The sequence below is a fragment of the Solanum lycopersicum genome, chromosome 12 (genome assembly GCF_036512215.1).
Source record: "Solanum lycopersicum chromosome 12, SLM_r2.1".
Classification (NCBI taxonomy): Eukaryota; Viridiplantae; Streptophyta; class Magnoliopsida; order Solanales; family Solanaceae; genus Solanum; species Solanum lycopersicum.
The window spans coordinates 1,653,943-1,673,788 of record NC_090811.1 but is presented as its reverse complement, the minus strand read 5'-3'; the positions used below and the strand labels follow the sequence as shown (position 1 = coordinate 1,673,788).

The following is a 19,846-nucleotide window of genomic DNA, read 5'->3' as shown; positions in this document are numbered from 1 at the left end:
CATTTTTCCTCGTTCGTTCTTTTTGTTTAATAGGTTTAGCTTTTACGTTTTCTTTAAAATTTAAATTTGACGATTCGATATCTATATATTAAATTTTTGATTGATTTAAATATATGTCGAATAAGTTCATTAGGGAGATAAGACATTTTTATTGAAAAGTTTGACTAAGGATAAAGCAATGAAATTTCTATTAAAAAGATTTCGATTTTTTTTAAAAATAAATACACACAAAAAATAATAAAGAGATTTAATATTTTTTATATATATATGCACATAAAGAAATATATATGTAATGTAATTTTCCTAATAAAGTGGAAAAGATTTGAATGTGTTGGGTAGAGAGAGGAGTATATTTTTGTTTCTCGATGTTCGATAATTATTTTAGGACCTTAATTAATTAGAATATATATCCAATCAATAAAAGTGAATCGTTCTATTCTAATTAAAGATAAATAAATTATATATATATTACAGAATAACTTTTGACTTTAAAGAAGTATATATAACATATCAACACTAAATTTATCGAATTTAATATTTTAATATAGTACAAAAGTTATAGTACATATTATAAAAATTACAATAAAAAATGAATAAATACTTATAACTTTAAATATATAATAATTTAATATATTAAAATTGTAAAATTTAAATTTAAATCGGCCACTATAACAACTTCGATTTCCAAATGGTTGAGCAATTAAAGAGATACGCAATTATTTTATGTATTCACTATTTATGAAGTGATTTTTTTTATAAAAAAAAATAATTTTTAACGAATAATTATTAGATTTCAATTTCAAACAAGTTGCAAATTGCAATCACCTGTAATTCAAAAAAAAAAATTAAATATTTTAACTAAGTATTATGGTCGACATGCTATCACTAGAGTATAATTTTAATTGAAAGGTCCAGGAAGTAGATGATTATTTAATAAATTTTGTTCGACCTTTTCTTTAAAATTTAATTTGAATTACGTAAAAACGAAATAAGGAAATTGAAGAATTTTAAAACAAAAAGTTCATTAAATAAAATCTAAATCATAGATTTGTATTTTTAAAAAAAGAGACATTTTTTTAACGATTAGAAGAAAACTAAAACAAATAAATTAGAACAAATAAAATATTCGTTATGATTTTATTTTGAAAAATAATTCAACAAAGTAATTGTGTTAACTAATATTTTTGGAAGAAAAGATATAATTTGGTTCTTGGTGACGTGTTGAATTAACGATCCATTAAATGTGAAAATAAAGACAAAATTTGCGTCAACAGCACGGAATCAAGATATCATATTTCGTAAAATTGTAGACCCTGTATTCATATTAAAAAAGAAATTAACTAAATGTATAAATATTTATTAAAACTTAAATATCTTTTCCATATTCCTTGAACACTTTTGCTACAATTTTTCAAATTCATAAATTTTAAAATAGTTATCGACCCATTTTTTCTCTCTTGAGCCTCTAACTTATGAGCCTATATACCAATAGGTTCCTATTTAAGTTGAAAAAAAATTACTTTATTTAATCGAATAATTATTTATTTAATTTAAAAATCAAAAAATAATTTATCATATAATTATAACGATTTTTATCTTTTTATTGATAATGCTTTAGTTATTTTCAGTTCATCTCTGAACATTAAATGACATGTAATAATTATGAATGTTATAGTAAAATTATTTACTTTATTTTTTTAGAAAAAAAATATTAAATATGAAAAAGAAATTATCACGAAAAATAATTAACAATTTTCTTCAATTATCCCCCATATAGTGACAACGTGGTGGAAACACTTGTTCCAATTTTATACTTTGTTTCTTAAGTCAAATTTTGGAATAATGCTCTAAATGCCTCAAATTTATGAGTTGTCCAAGGAAACAATTATATATTGATACTCTCCGTTTCGAATCATATTTCACTTCTCGAGAATTAAATAAAATAAATTTTATTTAATATTTTAAATTATATTAATATCTTTCATTCAAATAATATGAATTCCACCTATAAAAAGTGTTGATAGTTAATTCGTCAAATTCATTTAGCTTATTCTTTCTGAAATCTACTCATAACTTTCGAGATAAAATTCAATTGGAAGAAATTTTTTTATGTCATCTTAGGATTCCAACAACAAGTGACACAAGTCTTATTGTTATTGTTGATTAACTTTCTATAAGGAGAAATTGGTAAATTCTTTTAGCTAAATATGAAAAAATAAAGTAAAATTTATTTTAAAACGAAAAAATCAACATATAATATTGTCATGGGGTTACATTAATTTCCATCTCCTGATACCTAACCCTAGGAAAGTTCAAAGGCTAGATATTCAACCAATGCTTTGAACCGATTCAATATTTACTTGTCCATATTTTTTTTATATCTATCCATATTTATTTGTCTATTTTAACGGATTAAGAAGGGGTAATAATTTTTTTCTTAATATGCCCTTATTTAATTCTAGAAATTTTCTAGTACTACTAAGATGCAATGCATGCTTTTTAGAATCAGAAAATATATTTATTATATATGGAGAGTTGTATAATTTTCTAAGTTAAGGATAAAACTATAATTAACCTATAATAATTATTGGTGTCTTAATATGTGTGTCACTTCAATATAATATCTGTCCATATTTACTTGTCTATTTTAACAGATCAAGAAAGGATAATAATTTTTTTTCCTAATATGCCCTTATTTAATTCTAGAAATTTTCTAATACTATTAAGATATAATGCATGCTTTTTGAAACCAGAAAATACATTCATTATACATGGGGAGTTGCATAATCTTTTAAATTAAGGATAAAATTGTAACTAACCTATAATAATTATTAGTGTTTTAATATGTGCGTCACTTCTAAAATGGACAACTAAATAGGAACAGAGAAAGTATTAATTAATTAATTTTCATTTATCATTACAATTAGTCAAGCTTCTTGGAAGCAAAGCATGTGGGGTGGGGTGGGGGTGGGGTATGCATGATTTTATCACTTTTTTTAGCAAATATTACTGAATAACTCTTCATTAAAATTTAAAATAAATGTATTTTTTGCGATAAATAAATATCATTTTTAATTTTAACAGTGCGTCACAGATCACTTAAAATAAAAATAAAGAAATGGTAGCATCAAATTACATCAACTAACACCAAATTTGTCATTATTTTTCTACATTATGATGACTTTTATTTATTTTAATTTCGTTTTTTGGGAGACCAATTCTTTGTTTGTTTGATTTGCCATCATCCTATTTGTTGCATAATGCAATTCTTTTATTCTCAAGTCAACTATCTCACTACTAATTAATCTTTTAAAAATCACAAGTGTAATCTTTATGATTTTATTTAATTACATTAATTTCTTTTATTATTGTGACTAACCATAATAACTCTCACTAATGTTTTTATTGACTGTTAAGTAGGCATTAAAATATTATTGAAAATGAAAACATCATTTTTCTACTCAATAATTAAATGATGTGATCAATTATATATTTCTAATAATTCATATGGATAGACTTGAGTTAATTAACATCATTTTAATTTGCAACTATATGTCAGAATTCATATATTAATCTAAATATTATTGGGAATAATTAATGAACAAAAAATTAATAATATAATGATAGTAACATAAACGGAGACTCCTAATTTATAAGTAACCACATCGAGTATTATATACCAAATTACCAATTATAGATATGAAATTTTTAATTAGCCTTTGATTAACGTTGAAATAATAAGATAATACATATAACTAGATTTCATGTGGTTATGAAATTCTTAATACTTCAATTAACAATATATTTAATGCTTAAGTAATAAAATAACACTCTTTATTTCATTTTATATAATGATGTTCAATGACGTGGAAATATTTATTAAAATTTTATACTATAATGCATGAAGTTGAACTTTTCAAAATCGTCGGGATTCAAGTTCATAACATGTATTGTTCACTTTTTGATCTAAAAGGTTTGCTTCTTGAGCTATACTTTTATCGAGCCGAAAAGCGCTATCATATGTATATATACATATCTTATGCGTTATGAATTTTCATACTGATTTCATAGAAAATCCTCGTATAATATACACCCAACATGCTTTATAAATATATCTTTAATTTTAATATAAAAATATTTCGATTTTTTTTTCCGATCCATCCTCATCATCGACACGCTTTCTATCATGGGCTTCATAAAACTAATATTCTCATTATAGATTTCCCTATATAAAATTTATTTCTTGATAAGATAATATTATTATTAGTAGATAATAAAATAAATTGGAAGTCAAATATAATAAGTGAATTTATTTTTAAAAAAATTTAATGAAGGAGTGGATGGATCATTACATTTCCAAGAAGTCAACTATATAGTTGCCAGATTAAGGCTTTTTAACTGCTCAATCTTGTACAGAAGTTGACTATTTTATGGGACCCATTAATCTTTTTTCCTATTTATGGTCGGTTGATTAAAATAAATTAATAAATAAATAATTTTTTAATATAAAAATATTTTTTTTTGGTTGGGGCAAATAATAATTAAAAATATATCATGAAGGGCTGTTTTCTAGGCACATTGTGAAGGTCGCCTTAATGCAATTGGGGTTGTCACTCGGTGCCTTGATTTTAATTCGTAAAAATTTATTTATACTCGATATTTATATATTATTTTTGAAAAATTATAAAAATTACATAGTTTTAAGGTAAAATTATTATTTATCCCTTATAAGTTTATAATAACATAAATTTTTCAAATTAATACAATAATATACGCGGTGATATATTAATTGACGTGCGAGATATATTAATCGTTAAGAAAGATACATTACATCTCATACATGATATACTAATCTGATGTATATTTTATACACGATACACTAATATGCGCGAGATACATTAATCTGATACGTAAAATACATTAATTCGATACGCGAGATACATTAATTTAATGCATGAAAATGAAATTTTTTGAAAATTTATAAAACTAATAAGGAATAATGACATAAAAAATTTGAATATGAGATTTCTGTCATTTTGTTTCAAGAATTAGTGATTCACTTCCCTTTTAAATATAATCAAAATTTACAAAATTTATCGTTTTAATATTATACTTTAACGTTCTTTATATAAAATAAAAAAGTAATTAAATTTTGATAAATTTTACAAATATAAACACCACTATGAGAGATAATTTTGGTACTGACAAATGGACGAAGATTAGAAATTAGGATTTAATGCAATTCGAATCATATTCAAACTTTTTCTAAAAAAAATATTTTATTATTCAAACTTTTTCTAAAAAAAATATTTTATTCCACTTTAATTACTCTCATGATAAGGCACACAAATTATTGTACCACAAATATTGTGTCAACTTGAATATTAATGGCCACCTTAATTAGAGGAGAAAAAAAAGAGAGAGTAAGGTAGTTCGAATCTTTAAAAGGAAAAGACAAGAAAATTATATTTGTCTTGCGTATGCACAAAACAAAGTGCCAAAAAGAAAAAAAAAATGACGATTAATGATGAAGTTAGAAATTATATATATAACGGACTAAAAAATTGTCATTAAAGAGTAATGACGGTTTCAATAACAGATGATTACGAGGTAAGTAAGACTGAACACATTATCTCAAGAAAATTTTATAATATGTTAATTACTAGACTAAATATTTAATTTATGTTAAGAGATGTTAATGCGTATAAATCAAAATTTAACTTCTATATGTGCTAGACTTTTTCGACAAAGGGGTCACTTGAAAACCCTCGGTTATGGGTGGATCCGCCTCTTTCTCTCTATATACAGATATAAAAGTTCACAAGCTCTAAAGTTTAGGTACGCCTCTGACGTGTGATGATCATGATGGAAGACAAAATCATTAAAGAAGTTTGAACCCGATCCACACAATTTTTGTTTGAACTTCTATACCGAACTCAATTCAATAAAATTTTCATATCCGATAAATATTTTATACAATAAAAACTTAATTTAGAAATTGATATTTTTACATTCATAAATTTAAATGAATTCTAAAAGTTCACAAGCTCTAAAGTTTAGGTACGCCTCTGACGTGTGATGATCATGATGGAAGACAAAATCATTAAAGAAGTTTGAACCCGATCCACACAATTTTTGTTTGAACTTCTATACCGAACTCAATTCAATAAAATTTTCATATCCGATAAATATTTTATACAATAAAAACTTAATTTAGAAATTGATATTTTTACATTCATAAATTTAAATGAATTCTAATTGTTTCAATTTTAATCGATCAATAAAATACTATATTTAGTAAGTTTTTTAACTCAAATTTTTTATTTTAAGGAGTTTCATTGTTTTGTGTTAAGACTATGAATTTCAAATTTCATTTGTCTTTTTCTTCTATTTCTGGTCAAACAAACATTTTACATAAATTAAGACAAAACCAGTCAAATAAAAGTTACCAATTTTATATAATAAAATACAATAAAAGTATATAATCCATGGTCCATTAGCCGACATATTTATCTTTTTATGTTTTTTGAGTCAAAGAAAATATAAATATTTTTCATACGTGTCAAATAAATGGCAAAAAAGTTACAAAAAAAAACCTGCAAAAGTTCCTCTTTTTTTCCCTTTTCACATTACCTTATACATAATATTGATAATGTGTTACAAATTTTGAATAAAAAATTGTTAAATTTTGAATTAGATGTATTTGTAATTAAAACCTATGATTTTTTTAAAATTTATAATCATACTATTGATGGCATTTATTGTTATTTTTTGTGACATTATTTTAATTTTAATCAATTTTTTAAAAAGTAACATTTTCACATGATGCAATTATTTAATTCTAGAATTTTATTTTAACTTAATAAATTAATTTACGATTATATACTTTAATTATGGTAGATCTTAAATTCCTATTATCCTTTTTTTTTCCTGAAACTCTTGATAATTAATATATAAATTGAAACAAACAAACTAAAGAAGTAATAGTCCTTATATGGTAAAACAAAATTGTATTCTTGTTTAATGCTTTATAATCACATAAATTTTATTGACTTATAAAAAAGATATTTTGAATCCTCACTTCACTTTTATTGAGTTAATTTAAAGCCACATAAATTTTATTTATTGACTTATTCTATACCATAAATTTTAAATATCCATTATTCTTTCTAAAAACTATATCCAATTAAATATTTTTATACAAATTAAATACACTAACCAAGAATGAAAAAGAGTACACTCTATTCTCCATATGTGTGCACAAGCAAACAAAAGTTTCGAATTCAAGCTCAAAATAACGAAATTTAATTTCACTTAAAACTATATTTTTAAAAATAAATTTTAAATTATATAAATCTAAATTTAATTTCTTCTACGCTTAACTAAGGGCTTCAAGTTTGAATTCTTAAAAATGAATTAAAAAAAATCCCATTTAAAAAGCAACTTCCAAAAATAAATTCTGAATCACATGAATCCAGATTTAATCAGATCCCAATATATACGTTTTAAACACCAAATTCCAAAAAAAGAGCAAAACTAAAATAAAATTAAAAAAATGTCAAACTATATAAGTTCCTCTCTTTTTCCTTTTCTCAAATCAGTCAAAATAAATACATAATATTCACCAACAACATGTGTTATAAGATTCACGAGACAAACTATATTGGTAGGTGTCTCCTAAAAAAAGAACCTTTTTTCCTCTATAAATATATATATTTTTTTTTACATTTTTTCCATCTATTTCTCTTTATATATATAGCAAAGTTCATAAAACAAGAGAGGACAATATACACAATTTTAATTTTTTTTTTTTGAGAAAAAATTAATTTTATTTTTTTAGAGTTATGGGAGATAATAGAGGATTAGGTGTTTTGGGAGTATCAATGTGTGGTGCAGCACAAGAAATAGAACAATTATCAAGAGAAAGTAGTCATTATAGTCTTTCTACTGGAATTTTACCTTCACTTGGTGCAAGAAGTAACAGAAGAGTTAAGCTTAAAAGATTTATTATTTCACCTTATGATCGACAATACAGGTTCTTTATTCTTCTTATTAACTTTTCTTTTTGGAGTTCAATTGTTTCGTATTCGAAATTTACTGATTCGACTAATTCAGATTCGTGTTCATGTGTTGTATAAGATAGTCAAGGAATTGAATGATTTTGTATTTGAAATTTACTGACTCGACTGGTTCAGATTCCGTTTATGTATTTGTGTAAGATAGTCAAGGGGGGCGGGGGGAGTTTATATCCATTTTATTTTTTGGGGTTGAATAATTTTGTATTTGAAATTTACTGACTTGATTAGTTTAGATTTGTGTTCGTGTTGTGTAAGATTGTCAAGGGGCAAGTTTATATATACTTTTTTTTTTGGGAGTTGAATGATTTTGTATTTGAAATTTACTGACTGGACTAATTCAGATTCGTGTTTGTGTTTTGTAAGATAGTCAAGGGCAAGGTTATAGCTATTCTTCTTTTTTATTATTTTGAGTTTGATTAATTTAGATTCGTGATGGTCTAGGCCGAACTAACTTCTTATCATTCTTTTTAGTTCAGACATTTTTTGAGTTTGATTAATTTAAATTAGTGTAGCATAAAGCCGTTAAAAGGATGAATATTCTTTCTTCTATCATTCCTTTTAGTCTAATTATTTGATATTCTGAATGAATTTGTTGATTTGATTAATTTAGATTCGTGTCGTATAAACCGGTTAAAAGGGAGAGTGTTTTCTTGCTTGACATTTCTCTACTTTATTTTGTTTCCATGTCTATGGAGGTTCATAATCTTCTTTTGTTTGAATATTTGGGAAAATTCTTAAAAAGGGCATGACGATTAAAATTTCTAAATCAGGTTCAAAGAGTCAAAATACTAGAAGATTGATGAAGTTAGCAAGAGGTGCACGTAATCGAATTGAACATATAATTTATCAAAAAGAAGAAACTTGATACCTAATATTTTTTTTTTTTACTAAAGGTAGTGTCAACCAATTTGACTTTTGAATCGAATACTTATTACCTTCCACTATAAAAATGTAATTCAAACGTAAATAGAAATAGCAATATTGAAATTTGAATCTTGATTATCTAATTTTATTAATAAAATTTATAGGATCTTCTAGTATGCTCCACCACATTTCTTTTTTAACAATATAGTACACCTTGTGTATTATTAATGTTTTTAAAGTCTTTGTTCAGTTATATATTTGTTTAATTTTCTTGTGCGTGGTTGTTGAAATTAACGTCTATGGAATATTTTAAGACTATGCATTATATACAATTATTATTTTTTATCTTCGAGATAATAAAAAAATATTTTTTTTCTTCTCACCCCTACAAGAATTAATAGTGTTTTTACTTAGTCTGACTCGATTCTTGAATTTATTTGTTGATGGTTAGAGATATTCAGTTACTTAAACAAGCCTTGCTTGGCGAGTTTTCCTAATGTTTAATCTATGAATTATTCTTGATTTTGTGAATACTATTCTTTTAAATGTTTGAAATTACGATAATATTTTTCAATAATGAGATATGATTTGATTAATATCTAAATTATTTTTACACTATTTTCTTTTGACTTTGTGTTGGAGAATGTTAGAATCTTTGAGTAAAGATGAAACATGTGTCTCTAGATCTATCTACTGCTTTAATTTTTTTTAATTAATGACGAAGGTAAATTGAAATATTTTTAATTATTTAACTATTTAAACTTTATTTTAATGATAGAATTTCGATTTTACGTATAATCCCTTCTCTTTTTTTTTTTTAAATAAAAAGAATGGTGATAAACTAAACAACTTGATACCTCTAACAATTTCAAGAGAGTACTTAAGTATGTGTAAATGACAAAATTTCAACAAATTTTTGTGTGGCCGTTTAAACATAAAATATGATATTTGTAAAAAAAATGATACATATTTTAAAGTTATGGTGTGGTTTTTTTTTTTTTTGTGTTATCTGAAACAATCTCTCCGTTTCTACAAAAGTAAAAGTAAGGTATACAGACTTTATGAATATCATTTTTTTTCTTTAACTTCACCGATAAAATTACACTCGATCTAGATATTGGGTTGTTCCTTTTCTTTTCCTAGTGGGTGGGGGACAAAATATCATTCTTTTATTGGCCCCGTTTCTGCATAATAAACAAAAAATATCTTTTCAACTGTTAATACTTTTGTCTTTTCTACCCCTACTCCACTTGCCTCTTTTTGACACAAAATAGAACACTTTTTTTTAAATTTTTTTTTTCGAATTATCGTAAATGATATGCAAATATCTTTCATCATATTTTTGAGGCATTGTCATCCATAAACTGGAATATATATGCCCTTCACTCTAATGGAATACTAAATAGGGACACATGACACAATTTTATCGGTGGATAAGATAATGACACGTCAATGTCCATTAGTATAAAGGGTATATATACTCTAATTTTTGGACAGCAGGGGCACCAATGTCCCAAAAGTATGAAGGAGAATATTTGCATACCATTTACGATAGTTAGGGGTATATCTCTCAATTATTTTATTGACATAAGTTATTTTCCAACAATACTAACAAAAATGAGCCTAGTAAACTTGTGTGTTTCACATATTTGATGATTTCAATCATTTGACATTGTCTAAGAAATCAATCACAACAATAAAGTTGTCGAGTCATTAGGTCATAGGTTCGAGCAGTGGAATCAGCTACAACTTTCTATTTATGTTTTACATTGCTTAATAAGAACAATCCTATATCTAAAAATTTGTAACTTTCTTATTTCGGATAATGTGTTAACACGTTCAACATGTTGCATTTGATTGACGAGTCATCGTTCATTTTCCTTTGAGAGATTTTGATTGGTTATTACTTATTAGTCCTGCTCGTCGTTTAGTAATGATCACGGATTTTTGCTATAATCATCTCAGGTTTACTGTAATGTTTGTAGGTTATGGGAGACATTTCTAGTTGTGCTGGTTGTTTACACTGCTTGGGTGTCCCCGTTCGAGTTTGGCTTTCTAGGAAAACCAGCAGGGCCACTTGCTAAGACGGACAATGTAGTCAATGGATTCTTCGCGATTGATATCATTCTTACCTTCTTCGTAGCTTTCTTGGATAGAACCACTTATCTACTTGTCGATGAACATAAAAAGATTGCTTGGAAGTATATGAGTACTTGGTTCTTATTCGATGTCATATCAACAATCCCTTCAGAACTTGCTGTGAAGATTTCCCCAAAACCTTTACGTCAGTATGGATTATTCAATATGCTTCGTTTGTGGCGTCTAAGAAGAGTTAGTGCATTGTTTGCAAGGTACTATAGTCAGACCTCTCTATAACAATGTTGTTCGTCTAGTGTATTTTTGGTTGCTAGTATAGAGAACATAAACATGAAAGTCGATTTTTCCAAAGAAAACTTAGTCGTTATAGTGAAATGTTGTTATATAGGGCGACTGTTATAGAGATGTGTCATTGTTTTTGTTTGAAACAGATTGGAGAAAGATAGGAACTTCAATTACTTTTGGGTTCGATGTGCAAAGCTTGTTTGTGTAAGTACATTTCTCCCTCCTTTGGTTAAGCGTTGAATCGATGTTGTTCTGATCAATGTGTTGGTTCTTCTCTATAGGTCACTCTTTTTGCTGTTCATTGTGCCGGATGCTTTTATTATCTTATCGCGGTTCATTATCCTGATCCAAAGAGGACATGGATCGGAGTTGCTATGGATGACTTCCTTAATCAGAGCTTATGGATTCGTTATGTCACTTCTATTTATTGGTCGATAACTACTCTCACTACAGTCGGTTATGGAGATCTGCATCCAGAGAATACGCGGGAAATGATCTTTGATATTTTCTACATGCTCTTTAACTTGGGATTGACAGCATACTTAATAGGAAATATGACTAACTTGGTTGTGCACGGGACGAGTAGGACTAGAAAATTTGTGAGTAAAAGTTAACCTATCGTTCGATTGTTTTATCAGTAATTCTATAATTTTGTTAGGTTCTAAAATGCATCTGTTGAAATTGCTGCATCAGAGAGATACAATTCAAGCTGCTTCGAGCTTTGCACAGAGGAACCAATTGCCTGCTCGACTCCAAGATCAGATGCTTGCACACTTGTGCTTGAAGTTCAGAACAGACTCGGAAGGGCTGCAGCAGCAAGAGACACTCGAGTCTCTTCCTAAAGCTATCCGTTCAAGCGTTTCACATTTTCTTTTCTACTCTTTAGTAGATAAGGTTTACCTGTTTCGTGGAGTGTCAAATGATCTACTCTTCCAGCTGGTAACTTCATGAATTAGATATTTAATTGCCGTCCTAAATCAGATCTTTTTTTCTCTAATATTTGACATTTTCTTCGTGATTCAAGGTCTCCGAGATGAAGGCAGAGTACTTTCCTCCCAAAGAGGATGTCATTTTGCAGAATGAAGCACCAACCGACTTCTATATTCTTGTAACAGGAGCTGTGGTAATTTTGAACCTCTTTTTTGGTATCTGCACGCGGAAAATTTTCATGTATCGTGGTGTTTTACTTGCTAGTACAAGTCTAATGTTGAGCCTACATGACAGGATCTAGTAGTGCTTAAAAACGGAGTTGAACAGGCAAGTTTCATCAAACATGTGCAAAAACCTTCATATTTTCAATACGTTCACTCGATTCATTTTGATGAAACACATATATATCTTTTACGAAACCACAAGTGGTGAGCTGATACTAAAACGGATACTTCAGGTTGTTGGGGAGGTCAGGGCTGGTGATCTTTGTGGTGAAATCGGGGTTCTTTGTTATAGGCCTCAACTATTTACAGTACGAACGAAGAGACTGTGCCAGCTACTACGTATGAATCGTACCACATTTCTGAATATCGTCCAGGCCAATGTTGGGGACGGGACAATAATCATGAATAATCTACTTCAGGTATGAACGCCTCAAACGTTTCCTAATTTGGACGATTTCAAATGAAATGATTTGACTTAACATATATGTTATGTTTTCTCTCTTTTTGCAGCATTTGAAGGAAATGAAGAATCCAATTATGGAGGGTGTTCTACTTGAGACCGAGCATATGTTAGCTCGCGGTAGAATGGACTTGCCTCTCACCCTTTGCTTTGCAACACTTAGAAGTGATGACTTATTGTTGCATCACTTGTTAAAGCGCGGTCTTGATCCAAATGAATCAGATAACAATGGAAGATCCGCGTTGGTTAGTTCCTTAACGATCATCTGTTACCTTAAGCTTGGATTCTATGTAACTTAATTTCTTATTGGTTTTTTTCTCTTATCAGCATATCGCTGCGTCTAAAGGCATTGAGAACTGTGTGGTTCTTCTGCTCGATTTCGGGGCTGATCCCAATAGTAGAGGTAGCTCCATGACAAAAGTTTGTTTTTGTCCAAACATTTATAAGAGTTTATAGTCAAAAAAACAACTGGCCTATCGTTTTTTTGCGAGTTTCACACTCAAACTATCAGTTGTTTCCTTTTCCTACCACGTCCATCGACACAAAGCCAGATTTAGGAGTTTGATTCTATTTCTTGTGCATACACAGATTCAGAAGGCAATGTGCCATTGTGGGAGGCTATCATGGGGAAGCATGAATCAGTTATCCAGTTACTCGTTGACAACGGTGCTAAACTATCAGCTGGTGATGTGGGACATTTCGCCTGCGTTGCTGTTGAACAAAACAACTTGAGTTTGCTCAAGGACATTGTCCGTTATGGCGGGGATGTCACGCTTCCCAAGATCAACGGTTCATCAGCTCTCCATGTAGCTGTCTGTGAAGGTAACATAGAAATAGTAAAGTACCTCTTGGATCGAGGGGCTAACGTTGATCAACCAGACGAACATAATTGGACCCCTCGGGACCTTGCTGAGCAACAAGGACATGAAGACATCAAAGAACTCTTCGAATCCAGAGTAATGATGAGAACTCGATCCGTTGATCCTATCCCAGAGGAACGAGGGGTTCGATTTCTTGGTAGGTTCAAAAGTGAGCCAACAATCTCCCCTGCATCACATGGAGTCTCATTTCTAGGACTAGATGGATCATTAGGACGATCACGTCCTAGACGCAGGTCTAATAACTTCCACAACTCATTATTCGGGATAATGTCAGCAAAGCAGACCAATGAGCACGACGTGCTTTTATCTGCAAACGACACTAATGTAAGTATCACGACAACCAAGACTTATGCTCCTCGAGTGATCGTGTGTTGCCCTGAGAAAGGAGACAATGGGGGAAAACTCATTTTACTCCCACAGAGTTTTAAAGAGCTACTTCAAATTGGTTCTAGTAGATATGGTATCTCTCAGGCCAAAGTTGTTAGCAAAGATGGAGCTGAAATCGATGAAATCGAGTTGATCAGAGATGGTGATCGTTTAGTTTTTGTTAGCGATAAAGAAAACAATATTGATGAAGCTAAATCATCATAATTGTAGTGAGTTGAGGTGTAAACCAGAATTGTTCTTTATTTTTGTAGTGAATTGAGTGTAAACTAGTTCACAGCCAATTTGTGGAACATGTAAAGCTCAGAATGAGAAAATATGAATGTACATTATCAGATACCTCTTTTGTCTAATATACAAATATTCATAGTTCAGAAACTCTTCTGATATTCTCTTTCGACGTATATAATCGATGAGTGTCAAGTGTATTCTCACACATTTTAAATGTAACATGTGACGTTGCTATCAGGCGGGAGGGGAGAAGGTAACGGTGAAGCCTCCATTGCCATAACTCCGCGTTGCCTATGTAATAGTATCAGAGAAACAGGACTCGAAATCAGTTACTTGAAGTTGGTGACTTTTTACATTTCATCAAAAGAATGTTAACTAAGTTACATCTTGTATCTTATCTTGCTCTCAGCTCTGATATTGATAGCCCGTTTATCGAGTATCTTACTACTTCTTCGGAGATCTCTGCACGTTGATCCCCTCTCTCAATGAAAAATCCTGGTCGTTGTGGTGGTGGTGGTGGTTGTTTCGTATCATTCATAAGCATTGAAACAACATTTGACATTGAAGGCCTATCTTTTGCATAGTCTTGCACACAAAGAAGTCCCACATGAATGCATCTCATTACTTCATCGCGCGAACATGATTCAATTAGTGTTGCATCTATTAGCTCCAAAGCTCTCTCTTCTCTCCACAACTCCCATGCCTAAAAACATAGTACTAATAGTTATATGTTTCTACATTTCGCGAGATATGTTCATAGTTTAGTCGAGAGACTTACCAGTCCTATGAGGTTTAATGGATGTTCGGTATCATAGCAGCTGTTGTTTTTCTTGCCACTAACAATTTCTAACAGTAAAACTCCAAAGCTGAATACATCCGTTTTCGTTGAAACAATGCCTCTCAAGGCATACTCTGGAGACATATAGCCACTGAAGTTGTATCCGAAAAATGTATTCAGAACTTCAAGTAATGTAATACAAAAACTTGTATATGAAAACATTGCTTATTTACTTACTGTGTTCCAACAATTCTTTTCGTATTTGCTTCTGATTCTTGTGTTCCAAATATCCTCGCCATGCCAAAGTCTGATATCTTTGGATTCATTTCCGCGTCAAGTAAGATGTTGCTTGCTTTTAAATCTCTATGAATCACTTTCAACCTTGAATATTTATGCAGATACAGTATACCCTGAGCAATCCCTTCGATGATTCTGAATCGTGTCTCCCAATTTAGTAGCTCCTTTTTGTTACTATCTGTTCATATCAGTGTAAAGAATGAAATTTCTTGACAAAGTATTCGAATCGTTGAAGATGAAAAACATGAGATTTACCAAAGAGGAAGAAGTCTAGGCTTTTGTTGTGCATGTATTCATATACTAAAATCCGTTCTTCGCGTTGAGTACAGTATCCTAGAAGCCTAACAAGGTTAGTATGTTGAAGTTTTGCAATCAATAAAATTTCATTCTTGAACTCCAATAGGCCTTGTCCTGAACTAGTCGAAAGTCTTTTTATAGCTACTTCTTGTCCATCAAGCATTTCTCCCTGAAAAAAAAGTTACTCGTTTAAGTATTTATGCTTCCGTGAATCATATTCATATAAAATGTATCATGTTTACCTTGTAAACAGGTCCGAATCCACCTTCCCCGAGCTTATTTCCTGGTGAAAAATTGTCTGTGGCGATTGCTAGGATTTCGAGGCTGTATAACTGCACTTCATGGCTCATTTTCTTGTCTACTTTTCTCTTTTTAGATACATTTGCTGTTTGATTAAGCAATAACAAAGCTGCTGCTTTTGCTTTCCCTGATAGTGAAAGAGGAAGTTGTGGGGATCAGAACCCAAGTATAGCATTTCTATATTGCTCGGACTTTTAAAAAATGTTGTTTGGTGTGTGCCAGATCCGTCAAAAGTAGTGTTTTTTTTTAAGGATCCGACAGGAGTAGTACTGTGGCTTGCATTTTAGCAGAGTCCGAGCAACATAGTTGAATTTTACTGGTGCAAGATTCTAGCTAAATTCTTCGAGTGCTCACCTTTTCCGTATAGAAAGTAGCATAGGGAGCTAAGTCCTACGAGTAGTGTCAAACCGGTTGCAGCTATAAGCCATATCCACCATTTTGTTGCTGCATCAACAACAAAACAACATAACGAGTGAAGGTAGAGAGGCTGTTTCTGAAGGACCCTCGGCTCAAGAGCAACAAATCAAAGTAGTTATACAAACGGATAAAACGACAATGCAGAAAGCATGACAAGTAAAAAGGAAAACAGTGCAGATTGTGTAAGGTCTGTATACTCGTAACAAGGACTAGATTGTGTAATGATGATACAACAAAAGAATGCGTGCCTAAAACGTGTAGTTCTTTATTAAATAGACTATATCGACGAAACAATCAAAAAAAGGTTTTCACCTTCAATCATATACAATAGTTCAAGAGCAAGATTTATACACAAATACATACAAGTTCCTTTAGACGATCCTGACGTTGAATTAGGAGATGGTTCTGGTGCTAAATCTGGAGGAAGTGAGATTGTGCTTGGTACATTTGTGCTGCTCCGATTTCTTATTGGCACCAAATCTGTAAAAACACATTGCACAATTCATCGTTAGAGTCCGCTTTACTAACTCTCGTTACTTGCTAGACATAGAAACAATGCACTTCCCTGAACCACAAGAGTCAACTGTACGCAGCCTTACCTCCTGGTTACACGACAACAGCATAAAAAAGACAACGAAGTAAATATGAATATACCTCTTTCGTCATCAAGAATGAAAACATCCGATTCAAGTGAGTTCAAAATCGATACGTTACTCCAAATATCACAACCAGTTCCATTAGCTGTGATAGAGGCAAAAGCAGCACAAGAACAGTTTTTCTCACACTGGCTCTTGCAATCAAATAAACTCATGTTGTTGTCTTCAAACCTAAATCTATTACCAGATACATTATTTTGCCTTCTCTTGAACCACGAATTGTTTCTTATCGAGCACCCTATCGATTCTTCTGTCACACAACCAGGACTAGGCTTGTAAAAACACACCCCAAAAGGTCCTGCTGCTCCTCTTTCCTTAATAAAACCAAACGTATCCATTACATATCTAGACAAAGTTCGAGTCTCACTAACCGAATAAGTCACATACTTCTCATCCACTGTCGAAACATAACTCAAGCTGACATAATCATAGTGTGATACTCGCGATACATTACCAAACGTCTCATTTCCCCAGCGTCCACTCGTCCAAAACACACTTCCCATCCACCATATTATCAATTGGTCAATGTCAATCGGATCTATACCAAACGTAAATGACCCCGAGGCAGGTACATCTTTGCTTATCCAAGAAACCAGTGACCACACTTGTCCTGTTTTAACATTTCTCCCTAGTTTCATCCCAGGTAACAGTGTATCAGTAGGATAATCAAAACTTTGCCACAATGTTTTGTTCTCTAAACCGTTACTATTCAATTCCACTAACACAAAATTTCCATTATCAAATAGTGTAGCACTTGCATTCCTTGTTGTTACATTATAAGAACTTAACATAACAAAACTATCCTCTCCATAGAAAATTTTCAAATTTCCATCATCATCCAATGTGAGAGTGTTACCTGATGCATATTGTATTGGACTATCGCGATTTGCAACCCAAACGGGGCGATCATCACCGGGGTATAAGGTCATGTTAGAGGGTAAATTGTAGAATATGCCTATATATTGTGTTTTATTGCCATCAAGGCTAAAAAACTCAAGCCTGAATTCTTTGTTTGGTGATTCCAGTTTTTCTCCAACTCTAAGGTGTTGGCCTTGAAATATTGTGGTGTTTTGGGCAAAAGAAATGGTCATGAAGAGGAAAAATAGTAGGATTTTTAGGCATGCCATTAAAGAACTATTGTTCTAGTATGAAAGTTTTTTGTGAAGATATTTGAATTATGTTAACTAAGTTTAAGTCATTTTGTTTGTTAAACTATTGAAAAGTTGACCTTGTCAAAATAGGCAAGCACAAAAATTTCAATTGATTAGGAAGATTATTGGAATTTTCTTCCTTTTTTGATGGTCTTAGCTAGCATCCATTCTTTTTTTTTCTTGTAACTGTGGTGTCTGAGTCAGCTTGTGCGTATCTTAACTAATTTTATAGGATATTTGTTTGATATAGCAAGAGTTAATGAAAAATGAAGAAAGATAAACAGAGGAATTGAAAAATATTCTCTTATGCTTTAAGAAAAGACATTTCTTCCTCATTGGTGGTGGAAAGAAAAATAGAAAAACACTTCTATTAGCGGTTAAAAGGATTGAAAAGACGAACCCCCTCATGCCGTCGTCCCTCGGCTTAGGATCTTGAAAATGATCGATCGAGAGATTATTTCGGAACTAGTTCCTCTTGGCTATAAATACTAGTAATTCTTCATCGGATACTAGAGGGGGATAATTTCCTTAAGGGATACTGTGCATTCAGTGTACTTGATTTTTAACTATGCTTTTTTTTTTAGTCTTTATTAATTACTTTTTGTTCTTTACTGGTTCATTTAAACTTTGATAGTCGTGTTTTGGGCAAATTTCTTTTAATTAGCACAAATTGTATAACAATATTTTCCACCTCCCAACATCAACAAGTATCAGATAACTTTGGGTAAGCTTATACGCACCTGAACTAGTTTCGTGGTATACTTTCTACCTCACACGAACAATTTGGATCAACTTACTAGCACCTCGACTAATTTGATAGGATACTTGCTATACCTATGAGTTATCTTGGCGCGCACCTCGACTATTTTCACAAAATACTTGCTACTTTCCACCCCTAACAAGTACGTACCATGTAATAATTTTAAGTCAATTTCCACACACCTCAACTAATTTCACTGGATACTTATTATCTTCCACCAACGACATATATCATAAAACGTACAAAATGGTTTGGGAACCAAACTTGACTTAGTGGTAGTATATACTTTTTCCAAAGTCTTGAATATTTTAGGTTGCAGCTGGCGTTGACTAGTAAACGTGTTCTTTACTAGAATTTGAATTATATAGTATATTTTATGGTGTAAATAATCGTTGCAGTATCAATATAAAATCAACTAAATCTAAGAGGTCAATTACTACAAGGACATATCTTAATAAAGTACTCATAAAATGATAACATATAATAATTAATCATGGTCAAGTCAAAAAAGTATATGTACAAAAATAAGTTTTTTACTTTGAAGTGTATTCTCTGTGACTAGTCACATGAGAGATGATGTATACTCATTGAGTTTTAGTTATTGAAAAATAATTTTTGAATGTGTAATTCGATAAAATATAATATATTTTTTAACTTATTGAGAGTCTGAATAAATATAAAAAATTAAGATAAAATATTAATAGATAATTGAGTTATTTCTTTCTTTCGTGAGGAGAACAAGATCTTGTCTTGGAG

The 19,846-nt window shown here is 30.4% G+C and overlaps 2 protein-coding genes across 2 annotated transcripts; one reads left to right on the top strand and one right to left on the bottom strand.

Moving 5' to 3' along the window:
- The first annotated feature begins 7,802 nt into the window (after nt 1–7,802).
- LKT1 (potassium channel) lies at nt 7,803–14,581 on the top strand. The gene is given in 11 exon segments (NM_001247329.3): nt 7,803–8,035; nt 10,928–11,293; nt 11,471–11,528; nt 11,606–11,923; nt 12,018–12,263; nt 12,349–12,447; nt 12,549–12,581; nt 12,712–12,897; nt 12,989–13,183; nt 13,266–13,341; nt 13,527–14,581. Coding segments are annotated over 11 exon segments (2,652 nt in total). The 5' UTR covers nt 7,803–7,844; the 3' UTR covers nt 14,411–14,581.
- LOC101261691 (G-type lectin S-receptor-like serine/threonine-protein kinase CES101) lies at nt 14,513–18,375 on the bottom strand. Its single transcript, XM_010315752.4, has 8 exons — nt 17,178–18,375; nt 16,887–17,003; nt 16,461–16,550; nt 16,049–16,233; nt 15,765–15,975; nt 15,450–15,687; nt 15,213–15,363; nt 14,513–15,137 (listed from the first exon to the last, which is right to left on the bottom strand). The coding sequence occupies exons 1-8, from the start codon at nt 18,304–18,306 to the stop codon at nt 14,829–14,831; spliced, it is 2,430 nt and encodes an 809-aa protein (XP_010314054.3). The 5' UTR covers nt 18,307–18,375; the 3' UTR covers nt 14,513–14,828.
- Between the last annotated feature and the right edge of the window lie 1,471 nt (nt 18,376–19,846).

Bases quoted from the DNA above. Each gene is read 5' to 3' on its own strand.
- LOC101261691 (XM_010315752.4), bottom strand. From the start codon at position 18,306: ATGGCATGCCTAAAAATCCTACTATTTTTCCTCTTCATGACCATTTCT. The intron at 15,976-16,048 runs GTAAACATGATA...CTTTTTTTTCAG, and splicing joins GATTCGGACCTGTTTACAAG to GGAGAAATGCTTGATGGACA. The intron at 15,138-15,212 runs GTAAGTCTCTCG...CTATGTTTTTAG, and splicing joins CATTAAACCTCATAGGACTG to GCATGGGAGTTGTGGAGAGA.